The sequence below is a fragment of the Borostomias antarcticus genome, assembly GCF_949987555.1.
Source record: "Borostomias antarcticus genome assembly, chromosome: 11".
Taxonomy (NCBI): domain Eukaryota; kingdom Metazoa; phylum Chordata; class Actinopteri; order Stomiiformes; family Stomiidae; genus Borostomias; species Borostomias antarcticus.
Genome location: NC_140244.1, coordinates 993969 through 1007340, shown reverse-complemented (window position 1 = coordinate 1007340; position 13372 = coordinate 993969). Strand labels below are relative to the sequence as shown.

General features: G+C 44.3%; 1 protein-coding gene across 1 annotated transcript in view; it reads right to left on the bottom strand.

Annotated features, from left to right (window-relative positions):
• The window catches only part of LOC311314963 (V-set and transmembrane domain-containing protein 2-like protein), a gene marked incomplete at its 5' end in the record, with an annotated part of 25158 nt that extends 12065 nt beyond the window's left edge, over positions 1-13093 (bottom strand). Inside the window, one exon of the mRNA XM_084445513.1 lies at positions 12976-13093. Coding sequence (XP_084301639.1) covers positions 12976-13093 — 118 coding nt within the window. The remainder of the gene's footprint in view (positions 1-12975) is intronic.
• Positions 13094-13372: the final 279 nt, after the last annotated feature.

The following is a 13372-nucleotide window of genomic DNA, read 5'->3' as shown; positions in this document are numbered from 1 at the left end:
AGAAAGAAGAGAGAGAGACAGAGAAAGAGAGAGAGACAGAGAGAGAGAGAGAGAGAGAGAGGGGGAGAGAGAGAGCATGTCCCTGTGCTGGTCAGTGCATCTTGGCTCTGTCTCCACCTCTAGTACACACTCCGTCTCTTTCACTTCTCACTAATCCCAGAACAGGATCCCCTCTCTCACTCTCTCTCTCTCTCTCTTTCCCTCCACCCCTCTCTCTCTCTCTCTCTTTTTCCCTCCACCCCTCTCTCTCTCTCTCTTTCCTCTCTCCATCTCTCTCCAAACACCTCCTCCACACATACAATCCTGTCACATAACATTCACATGAAGAAGTCGGCCGCTCGACTCATTTCTCTAATCAACGCTATTTTCAATGATCAGAGGATGGAAGATTAATCCCATCCTTTGCAGACGGGGAGAAAAAGGTGTCAGGAAGCACATGGGAGAAGATAATCTCACCAGATTACCTACAGCATGTTCATTTAGAGAGACCACTTACAGTACATGTGTATGTTCATTTCAGAGACCACCTACAGAATATGCTAATTTGAGAGTGACCACTTACATTGTGTTAATTTTAGAGAGACTACCTACAGCATGTTAATTTTAGAGAGACTACCTACAGCATGTTAATTTTAGAGAGACTACCTACAGCATGTTAATTTTAGAGAGACTACCTACAGCATGTTAATTTTAGAGAGACTACCTACAGTATGTTAATTTTAGAGACCACCTCCTACATTATTATGTTAATTTTAGAGAGACCACCTACAGTATGTTAATTGTAGAGACCGCCTAAAGAATATGTTAATTCTAGAGACCACCTACCGAATTATTATTTTATTGACCACCTACAGTATGTTAATTGTAGATGAGATTTCCTCATCTTTCGAGACTCATAACAATAATGTTAGCTGGTTCATGTTTGCTCATGTTTGTGTATATGAATAGGCTCATTATAAGTAATTCTTTAGGGGTTAATAAAGGGCAAGATTACATTTCATACCCTGATAGAAACAGGTGGAGATTCCAGTGAAGAAGGCCACCAAACAGACTGACACAGGGGTGGGGTGTCCCCGTAGCTCACCGGGTAAGGCGCGCACCATATGAAGGCTAGTCCTTCGCGCGGCAGACCCGGGTTCGATTCCCCGCTCGGCAGACCCGGGTTCGATTCCCCGCTCGGGTCCTGTGCCGCATGTCCTCCCCCCTCTCTCTCTCCCACATTTCCTGTCTCTCTAAACTGTCCTATAACATTAAAGCCCTATAAAATAAACATCTTAAAAAACAGACTGAGAGAGAGAGAGGCACAGAACGGTCCAGTGGTCAGACTACCTTATCCCCTTCCTTCAAAACCACGCCGAACCACTGATGCATCCCCCCCTCAATGGGGGCTGTGGGGGGCTAAACCCAACGGCTCTGACCAGCTCATCTCCAGCTCAGAGTGATACACTAAATCCCAACCCCTCTTTCTACTTAGGTGAGACCAGTGGTGGGGATCTGTATCCAACATTGGGGGGGACATTTACATTGACATTTTGCAAGAGTATTTTTTTGGGGGGACATCTTCCTACGCGGCTGTATGGTCATTTGAATGCCACTACCCCAATCTAAATATTGGGGGGGGGGGGCAATTTTAATGACCTCAAATATTGGGGGGGACATGTCCCCCCTGACCCCCCCAGGATCACCGCCCCTGGGTGAGAGTACTTCACCATATTGGTCATAGATATCTATGGATATCCCTTGATGTCTCCTGTCCTGCCAATGTTAGGCTCTGCCCACTGGTTTGGGACCAGGCACTTGTTGGTGCCCTACCAGCCCAAACACTCACATACAGGTTATAATAATAATAATAATAATAATAATAATAATAATAATACATTTGGAAATGCACTTTACATCGAATGAACGATCTCAAAGTGCTAAAAGGTTTACTGCTCTGTATATGTTCTTAGCCAATAGACAAACATTTTCCAGGAGCTTGCTTGATCGCCTTGTTGAGAGGGGTCAGGGAAGAATTTTTACAGCTCACTTATCTGGCCCCCGGGTGAAACTGTTTTTGTGCTTCCCTCTGGAATATGTAGGGGTGGGTCGTATGCCCACCTCCCTTGTTCTCTGTAAAGCACATTGTGTTGCCTCTGTGTACAGTATGAAATGCGCTATATAAATAAAGTTTGATTTGATTGATCAGTTAGGAGTGCCATCAAACTGGTGAACCAAACAATTGCACAATAGTTTATTGGATGTAACTCTCTTTCTCTTCCTTCCTTTCTCTCTCTCTCTCTCTCTCTCTCTTACGCTCTCTCCCTTGTTCTCGTTTAAAATCTCATCCTCTCCCTCTCTCTCTCTCCCTTCTCTTTTCAGAATGTACTGTGTGCCAGGAGCAGTCCAGGATCTGGTCTCTGGCAGCTACTTAATCGGTCCCCTAATTATGTTTGTTTGTTTATGACTACGAACATCTTGGGGTGTTTAATTAAACTATTATGCCTAACTTCATATATGGCAAAAGTGTATCTATGCTCATCCAAGTACACTGCGCCTTTAAGAAGGGGCAGTCCTGAGGAGCAAAAGAGGAATTTTGAAGAAATGTTTGGTTAGGCTTGTGTACTGAAGTTGTAAGTTTGATGACGACAAGAACTACAAAATAATGTAATTCTTGTTTTGAGGAGTATAGGAACTTCTTCAGTTCAGCTGGGGTATAAGGACCATGCATCAACATGGAACTTACAACTGAATTAAGGCAATTAATTCAATTAATTAATTTAGGGTGGATTTTCCTGTTTAGATTCTTGCTTAATGTTAGTAGGATCCAGGCTTTTTCCAGAATTTTCCACTGCACTGCTGATCTTGTGATATTTATTTGTTTTTTTTAATAGAGGTGTGTGTATGTGGTGTGTGTATGTTTTCTGATTTCGGACTTCTAGTATACTGTCGATTTTAAATGTCTTATTCTGTGGACATAGGCTCTACAGGTATGTCTTCATTTGATTCGGCGCTGGGAGTTGAGGTGCACACCTGATCATGAAACACTGCATATCGGCTCCATCCCAGATAGCAAGCGGATCTGGGCCATATACAGGCCAGATCTGGCCCTTGTGACTTAGTTCCGGCCCATATATGGCCCAGAATCATTACACATCCACTTGCTATCTGGGATGTACACCTGTTTACTTTCTGGATAATGCAGAAGTTGTTGTCTTTGAATTTTGTATTTCTGGTTGTGGATTTCTGGAGGCGGGGTAATATCGAACTAGGTCTGAGATACAAGCCGTTTGTTTTATAGAGAATCAACAACAACGTAGACTAAACAGCCCTATTAAAAACAGAGGATATTCATTTCTCTTTAAAGGGAGGGCTTGAGACTGAAGCATCCTCTTAATGGCAGAAGCGGTAATTAGCGTTGCCTTCAACTGATCCGAGAGCAGATAACTGAGCAACTCGCTGACTATGACCGCTGACTGTCACGGCAGGGGTGAGGGTCACCCGGGGGTTAATTACGCACTACATCCCATCCTCTCCGATAATAGGGGGGAGGAGGTGGCACTCTAATTAGCTCTTGTGCTCTGAAGTTGGAGCGCAAGGAAATTAGGGAGGAGAGGATCACATCTACCTAACAGGCCATCTTTGAGATTACCATCGCTTCTTAAAAGAGGATCCATGTTATATGGGCGTGTGCTGGTCTCTGTACACTCTAAAAACAAAAGGCCGCTATAGAAGCACTACCAGGATCCTCCATCTTAAGCACCTAATGTATTTTTAGTTTGTTATTCTTCACTTTGCCTTCAGCACTAGATTATTCTCTTAGTCACTTGTTTTAGAAAGATGCACTTGTGAGTTCTGGCAAGTAGTGGTACACTGACTTCTTAAATGCAATTATGAAGTCGCTTTGGATAAAATATTCAGCTACCGTAAATAACTGTAATGTAATGTAATACTGTATATATTAGAACCGTCGGTAACAATAGAGTGTAACCCAGATAGCAAGTGGATCTGGGCCATATACAGGCCAGATCTGGCCCTTGTGGCTTAGTTCCGGCCCATATATGGCCCAGAATCATTACACATCCTCTTGCTATCTGGGAACCCTCTGAAAAAAGCCTCCCTATCAAACCCTTTTCGAGTTGACCCGCGCACATCGAGCAGCTCTCCCTGCGTGGTGCGCCAGTGTGCCTCCCCCCCCACCCCCCCCCCACGCTGACCTCCTAACACACCTGACCACCCAGACAGCAATCCAATCAGGGCCATATACAGGCCAGATCTGGCACTTGTGGCTTAGTTCCGGCCTATATATGGCCCACATCCGCTTTCTATCTGGGCACTAACTTTCATAGACATGGTTTATGAAAGGAAGTGGTTTACATACACACGTACCAGCTGTTAAAGGAAGATAGGGTATCAGTGAGAAACCCTTAGGGGATGATGACATGGTGGAGAGGTCAATGGAAGAGGAGCCCAAAACCACAAAGGGATGAGTCTTGAGTCTCTTGGGAAGATGATGTCATTCAGAGACAGTAGGGGGAGGGGAGCTCATCCCAAGCCTCGTAAGACCTTCCCGATCCAGATCACAAGCGTCTCACGAGGCTAGCTAGTTCCACCGTCTCGTCGTTTTACTTCCCAGAGAGCAAGCGGATCTGGGCCATATACAGGCCAGATCTGGCCCTTATGGCTTAGTTCCGGCCCATATATGGCCCAGATCCGCTTGCTATCTGGGCATTCACACCTCGCTCATGCCAAACGCACGCACAAACACGCAAACACTCTCCGTCCATAAATGCATGCTCTCTCTCTCCCTCCCTCTCTCTCCCTCCCTCTCTCTCTCCCTCTCTCTCTCTCTTTCCCTCTCTCTCTCCCTCTCTCTCTCTCCCTCCCTCTCTCTCCCTCCCTCCCTCTCTCTCTCTCTCTCTCTCACTCTCTCCCTCCCTCTCTCTCTCTCTCTCTCTCTCTGCCTTATCGATCTGACAGTTGTCAAATTGCCCTTTCAGCTCCACATGCAGGAGGTTCTCTTCACCCTGCCCATGAAACATGACTTGTTGACAAACACTGGCTTTCCCAGGGTGCATTGTGCCGACGTCAGGTCTCGACAGGCCTGCTCAGCAAACATCCGACAGGTTCGTGACTTAAATCAAATTAGCGAGATGGGAAATCAATCGTCTAACCTTGGTTGGACGTCGAATCGACAAGGCCGACGCCGTGGTCAGCCTCTGTGACAACTCTTAGCTGGGATATGAGTCGAAGGAAAAAAATATTAGCAATTGGATTCATATCTCAAGTTCAACCCTATATACTGTACACCTTCACAGAAATAAGTCCTGAGAAGGAGAGCGTTGTTGAATTCTAGCGATATTCTTGTTTCGCGCTTGATTGACTCGTATATGTAACTACTCAGTGGACACGGGTGGAATTTGCTTGGCTCTGCAAGTTCACAGAATGAAACTCATAAAGGGGCTTGTTGTCACAATTCTCTCCTGGCTCTGGCAAGGGGGATGCTTGTTTGAAGATGCAAGCACATGCATTTTTAAATGACCCCCGCGCACACACACTGCGTTTTTATTCATCGCGCCGCTTTGAGTGCTGTGATAGAAGTGTGGCCCCCACACAAAGGGGCTGCCGGCTGCTTTTTTTCACCCGGGGCCTCGATAAAAAATGAACAGGGGAGAAATAACGAAGTAAGGGAGTGAGATGTGCGCGTATAAATATATAAACAAAATTAATGTATATATAGCTCAGTCTCCAGAGATATATTCTCTCTCCCACCCTTCAAGCGAGTCCGATTGGTGGTTAAATTCAGCCCGTGAGAGCCAGCGTGGGGTCGATCGGTCCATTTCTTCTTCGTCACCTTTCTCTCTCGCTGCCTCCTCGTTGCACTAGGTGGGCTAAATCACAGCACTAGAAATGGGTGAGAGACGCATGCTTATTAATAAGTGTGTTTTGCACAGCGACGCGTGTGCGTGCGTGTGTGTGTGTGTGTGTGGTAATTTGCATCTTGCATTTGCAAGGATAAGGATTAAAACAAGAATTCGAGGCCCGGTCAGAATTTGACAACAAAATCTATCCTCACCTCCTTCTATTCATTAAGCCTTTCGTTGTCTATGTTCTTCCCTTTCTCTACCTGGCTCTGTCAGACCTATGAACGCTTCTGGTACCCACGGAGAGTTGGTGTTATCACTGAGACATTTCTATATATTTGCCTTTGTGTGTCGTTACAGAGGTGTAACGCGTAAACAAATAGACAGGAAACTTGAAAAGAATTAGTAGATAAATACATGTATAATGGAATACATGCACACTGTAGATTACCGTCTTTTGTTGACTGCTGGTGAAATCCATGTTTTTTTTTCTATAGTTAAGCAATCTATCTGCAATTCATTGTTGATCTTTTATGATGACTGTATAATTGCAGTGTTAATGCGCAGCCATGCATCTCCGGAGCTCTCTGGGGTGTGATTGAAGAAAGACATCATCCCCCACTTAAAGCTACACAGCAACGTTTCAAGTGATGCACGGCTCTAAGGATATGATGTAACATCCACGGCCGGGAGCGCTGGCGAAATCCGTCTCTCAGCTAAGTACAGACATTTTTCAAATAAAAGGTTCCGCCCTATGGTGACAGCTCACAAAATCAAAGGGTCATTGACTCATCGCTTCCATTTGTGACATGTCCAGAGGGTGAGAGACAGGAAAAGAGATACATACAGCACAGAAAGGGATATTAACCATTTGTATTCATAGTATTAGTAGCACACTCCAGCACGAGCTACACCAAGGTGAATGTGAATAACCCTTAGATTGGGCCTCCTAGTATGTAATAAAAACTACATCACTTTGATGAATGGGTTTAATAATAAGGACAGACTCAAGGGTAGAGTTGCTGAAATAATAAGTAGATCTTTTTCAATGAAGAGACAAGTGATAGTTTATTCATTGGCATTAAATATGTTTAATTTTGTAAATAGGTAACAAATCTTGTGAAAAACATAGTTGGATAGAAACTTTGAGCTAGAGAATACTTAATGTTCTTTGCATGGGAGTCAGTTGTACATGGTAGCTGTACAAGGTCATTTGTAAAGGAATTATATTACTAGAGCAATTATCCCAGTAAGCCGGATGTACAAAATATTTAATTTCAGACGCTGCTTTAAGACGAGCTAGCATACCTTGTATGAGGATCTACAGTATAAAACTTATGTCATAATGACATTAGAATGAATCCTCACAAAGCTTTCTCAATCTTACACAATCAAGGGATATCTATGGAACACAGTTGCTGTCGACAGACCAACCGAATCCAAAAAACAACAACATAATAACATTGATAAGCAAAGATATATTCTGGGAATTCGTAGAACAGTCAATAACAGTCGACGCAGCTTAGAGGTGGTAGTGAGTCGTGGGGACAGGAGCCGTCCCTGGGGAAATAATGGCTTGTTGAGAGACCTTCAGCCTCCATTCAAGGTGGAAGGTAAAATAATGAAATAAGAGCAGGCCGGTAATCAACTGAGCAGCTGTCTGCCTGCTTGCTGCCGATACTCAGCCCTCCAGAGTGAATTTCCCAGAGTGCCTTGGGGACTGGAGGCTCAGAGGCTATTTCCTCCTTCCTGTCTGTGTATGTATGTGTCGCTCTGATGTAACATTGTGTGTTGACACACGCACGGTATAGCTGGGGAGCCTGTCCTGCGACGACGTCGCTTTTCGCAGCCGTCCTCGGGGCGCGAGAGCTCGACTCGGCGCTTATACGACATATTTCTTTTCAGAGTTGACGTGCCTTTAATACGGTACGTAAGGCCTGCTGTAATGGCCGACTCTGTAGGGATGCCATGTCATTCACCCCAGATAGCAAGCGGATGTGGAATGATTCTGGGCCATATATGGGCCGGAACTAAGCCACAAGGGCCAGATCTGGCCTGTATATGGCCCAGATCCGCTCGCTATCTGGGACATGAACTCACTCACTATGGGTTTGTTTTTCAGGACATGCTGAGAACGAGGACACCGTATCTACACGGGAAGGGGCGTGACGATACACTCATCTCACGATACGCAACATTGGGTTCATGGTATCAATACGATATTATAACAATGTTTTTAACAAAACTTGAATGATGAATATATGACTGGGGAAATAATATTTTATTCGAAAGACATAAAATGCAAAACAATGCTATTATTTTCTCTATAGTTCCATTTTGTAATGTTTTATAACTAACGATAGCAGGACATAATTAATCTAATACAAGCACTGATCTGCATTCTCTCACCTTGACAGTGCTTTATATTAACAGATGAAGGCACGAGTTAGTAGGTGATGGCTCATTGGCAGCCAGTCCTATAATAATAATAATAATAATAATAATAATAATAATTATAATAATAATTATAATAATAATTATAATAATAATTCATCCAACTTGTATTGCGCTTTTCTGGGTACCCAATGTCGCTTTATATGATTTCATTTATTTTATTTTTTTTACCACGAGACAGTTTTTAATTTCGATGATGTCACATTTTTATATCGCAACATCTTGTGGCACGATATCTGGTTACACCCCTACTACCGTAAAGCCTACTATATACAGGAAGAAGAAAACTTGCAAAATGCATCTTCTCTAAACCAGCTCTTCAAACCACAAGTAAAGAAAGCTAAGACGAATGTTAAACCGCAGTTTGCCAAAATGCTTCAGCACGTGTGCACATCAAAACCCCAGTCAGGAGCCCAACTGACCCTCTCACACGGGGGTTATCTCTGTGAGGCATCGCCACCTCCCAAGGTATGTATGGAAAGATAACCCCGCACAAAGCCTAATCCCTCAGGCTCGCCATGAGCGTCACATTCAACTGACCCCTCCCTCGATGCCGCCCACCCCCCGTGATCTCAATTCCAGAGAGGGACTCTTCTGCAATGATCAAAGACAGGATTCATTTCTTTTTATTCCCTCGCTAGTATTCCAGTGTCATTAACTGTGTCTATTTCCTTGGCTGCAGTCTTATGGTTACATGTGCAGTCAGCCATGTTTGGAAGATTGTGCTGCACTCAGTGACATCATGATTTCCCATCACCTCAACCTTTTTTTAAACTTTCCTTTTTAAGACATTAGATTGTAGTACACTAGTCTGGTCAGATGTGAAACGTCTCCAAAATCTAAACATAACATCAGACATCACAAACCTGGTTTTTCTAACCTGAACTTCTTGAAGTGTCCAACCAAATCCTCCTCTTTAAATGTGTCTAAAACAAAACTCACGAAACTTTTCTCTTACCGACATCGCTATACCCAAAGACATACAGTATTACTGAACGGGCCTACCGGGCCCCGGCCCAGGGGCCAAAGAGCTCAGGGGGCCCCTTTGCATTTCTTGTCGCATAGTCAAAAGTCTTAGTCATTCATTCAATAACAGAGCCTCAAAAATTCTGCTGAAAAACTGAAGCAATAGCCTCAACATTCACTTTGAAGACGTCACAAGAAAGAAACCATCATGATACCTGTAGTTATTAAGTGAGTGTTTATAGTACTTTAGAGGGGCTGAGTACTCCATATGGGCCCTTCAACTCTTTTGGGGAGAAATCCAAAAAGCAAGTCCTCCCCACAGAGTTGAGGTCCCTCGAGTCAAAACCGAGCTGGTAAAGCTGCTTTTATTGTGAGTTTTCTCAAATCATCTGCAAATTGGATGCTGTCTCATTGGGCAAATTCAAAATTTCGATAAATGAAATGGGGGGGGAGTTACGTGTGTGCCCAGGGGCCCATCATTTCAGAATCCGTCTATGGCTATATCCCTAACCCAGATAGCAAGCGGATGTGTAATGATTCTGGGCCATATATGGGCCAGAACTAAGCCATATAAGGGCCAGATCTGGCCTGTATATGGCCCAGATCCGCTTGCTATCTTGGAAACTTTCAGAGCGCATCTGATCTCTCTCCATGTTCTGTATTCTTCTCTCTCCATCCGGAGCGTATCCACCGCAGTGCCTCGCCGTTGCGTCCCTGTCAAGCTCCACCCACCGAGACTCGTCAGCGGCCCTCCGCGTGACAGCGCGAGCGTCCAATCTGTCGGCCTCCCCCCCCCCTTGCAGCGAGAGCCCACTTAAACCGAACGCCGATGCAAACTGCCTGGGCTGGCCGTCCTCGTTAAAGACAGACCGGGCACAGGACTGACGGAGCATTCCAGAGTCTTTGGAGCCTAATGAATCGGTACACATCTTGAGACTGCCGATGCCAGTAGCGTGGGGAGCGATTATACCGCGGGACCACTGAAGAGTGACAACATCCTGTTCTTGGCTGTGATTGTGGAATCGGGGACTGCGGGTTAGCTGTGGGGAAAGTGTAAGGAGAGACATACCGCCGCCTACTCCTCGCGGCCGTAACGTGATAATTATCCGCGGAAGCACGCACACAAACACGACAACCACTCATCATCGGTCGGTACCTCCTGCTATCTCTCCTGTGTTTGTACAGCCCTCTGTGACCTACACCTGTGAGACAGACAGGAAGAGGCAGACTACTCATAAGTCAAAGGTAAAAGGCAGACCCAGACACATGTCAGAGGGTTCTAGGGGCTGTTTTATCTGACCCGGTCACCTTGCTCCGACATGTTCCTTACGATGTTCCGCCGAGCGGGACAGGTGTTAGACCTGCACCTATGCTGAGCAGGAGACGACGCAAGAGGCCACGACAGCTGAATGCACTTATCTGCAGGCTGGAAGCAAACGAGGCTGAATCTAACAAGCGCTGTGTTCGACATGAAGGCGCAGCTCCCCTGTGTGTGGGCAATTTATCAATCCACCAGTGTCTGGTATGATAATAAAAATGAAACTCTCGAGGAGATTACTTAACCTAAGGATGCTGCTTTCATTTCTGGACCGTCTCGTCCAAGAGTGAAACAAAAGGCTTTTCCAGATTGCGAAACTGCAAGTGTCTAATGATTATTGCCAATGGGGTCTGAAATTTAAAAAAACGACTCTACTATAGCCTATTTCGAAATGAGTCCCCCCCCCACCCCTCAAGAGATTCTCCTTTGTGGTTGCATGGATTGGAGAAGGGAACACAGCAGTTAAAACCCAATTTTAATTAACTCCCTTTGGGGGTTACGCTTGCTAATTGATTTTCTAACCCGTCCTAGATAGTCAATCCATTCACCGCGCTCATTTATTCTGACCTGGCTAAAGCTAACATGCTAACGAGAGAAGGCTCTGGGGAATGACTGTGGCGACAAGATGATAAAGTGTTTATCACAAACAATCTAATTATTCAAAGCAGCTTGCAGTGCTGGCCCAGGCAGAAAGCCATTATGGCAGGGTAGTGGGCACAATGCATGGGAAAAAGCTATGAAACCAACGCTTTATTAGGAAGCTTCTACTGAACAACGTGTTATATGGATGATGAAATGTAGCAAAGGTTACATTTGACACAGTAAGAGCAAATTATTCATGCATTTACAACTCTTGGACCTATATACTTTAGGCCTACAACCCCTCCTCCTAAATATTACCCCCCCCCCCCCCCCCCATACACACACACACACATACTCACCTGCCCCCTCCCACAAACACCACCTATGCCGGGAGTGGGCTAGTCTAGGTCAGAATGGCTGATTTAGCCAATGTGGAAGAAAACCTTACCACAGTGAAATGAAATATCTACAGTTATCTATAGCCTAGACAGCAAATGTCTACTGTCTGCTATCCTCCAATAACTTCAAAATGATAAGGTTGATTTATAGCTCAGGGACATGAATATAGATTTTTCTTTCACTTCTATTGTTCTGTTTGTGAATAAGCTCGAGCTACCCTGTGAATCAAGAAACTACAGCAGCCACCAGGAGTAGCTATAGGATATGAGCCAAACATATGGATTGTTTAGATCTACAACTGTCCCAACTAGAAGACATTAGCTCATGTTTTTCAAGTCCCATTTTTATTCCCATGATGCATGGGGGGTAAAGCCTAACTCACACAATACATGCCTCATCAGCTTAGTAACTACTATTAGTTCCCAACCATATAATAACGTCTGGGACTGCATTGTTTAAACTCCAATATCTTAAAACTATTTAAGTAGCCTACATGTTTAAAGCTATCACGGACTTTCATGTCTGTCACCCACAGTTTGGACTATGAATTGGTGACTGCCTACACTCCTCGAAACTCATCCATCAGCATTCATATCCTATCAAAGACGTATTATTGAGCATTACGGTGGTGGAGGCAGTTGCTGCAGTTGGATAGTGACACTGATGCCAGAGAGGGACGTGGAAGACCACTCTTTCCCTGGAAGACCTCCACAATCCAATACATGCAAATGTAGGCTACATATTATATGATACAAATGTATTTCAACACTGAACTGAGTTCAAGTGTAGCATAGGTCTACGTGTACACATCTGGTATAGGCTACGATCCCACGGGGCATATTAAATGTATCACTCCAACTTGTAGCAAAATCTTTCAAAATTGACCACTACATCATGTCAACTTCACCTAAAACAGAGATATGAAAGTGTGCATGTAGGCCTACTCTACTCTATTTATTTTACAAATTGAGATTATAATGTTTGTTTTTATTATACAAAAGGAGAATGGTTATGGCACTGTCCAAATGGGCACAAGAAAACATATTATGATATGAGTAGATAAGTAAAGTTAATATCAAGTTGTAAATATCACCCTATGAATAAGCTGCACACAATGCTCGCCTACCTATAACCACCTTATTTCCACACAGACACCTAAAGCTCTGTTCCACTGCGGGCGTAAAATAAAAAAAATATGAAAAAGAAATCACTTGAAATATACAGACAACTCCAGCCTACATTCAAGATCGATTATAAATCAACTTCCACACCGACAATCAACAATCACATCACCTACAGTACAGTCAACCCCACCCAGGCACTATCCGCTTGCGTATGACTGCACTGCCTTAGTTGTTTTAATAAAGGCGTTGTATGCTATCAATTATTAATACACGACTGTAGAAAACATACCATTTCCAGAGACATGATTGTCCACTTCGCCATGTCCAATCGGTTTGGAAGCGGTGTGAAGCTGAATATAGAGTCCCATGTAATGTACAATCCCTATTATCATTCGAAATGCGCCCATTTCTTTTGTTCTAGTTTCAAGTAGTCTACGATAATTTCACATTAGGCGGAGGTCATTGACCAATATCCACACTCGTCCAGGTTGTCTATGTTCCCAGATACCACAAAATAGCCCTAGGACAAAAAGTGCGCTTGGACGCGCAAGGTGCAGCGGGATGCTGGATATCTCAACCTCCTGGTTTCAACCTCCTGGTTTCCTATGGGCTCTGTTTCCTAGGGCTGGCGAGCAGGAGAGATGTGGCAGCTGAGGCGGACGGAGAAAAAAATGAAGACGAGTGCA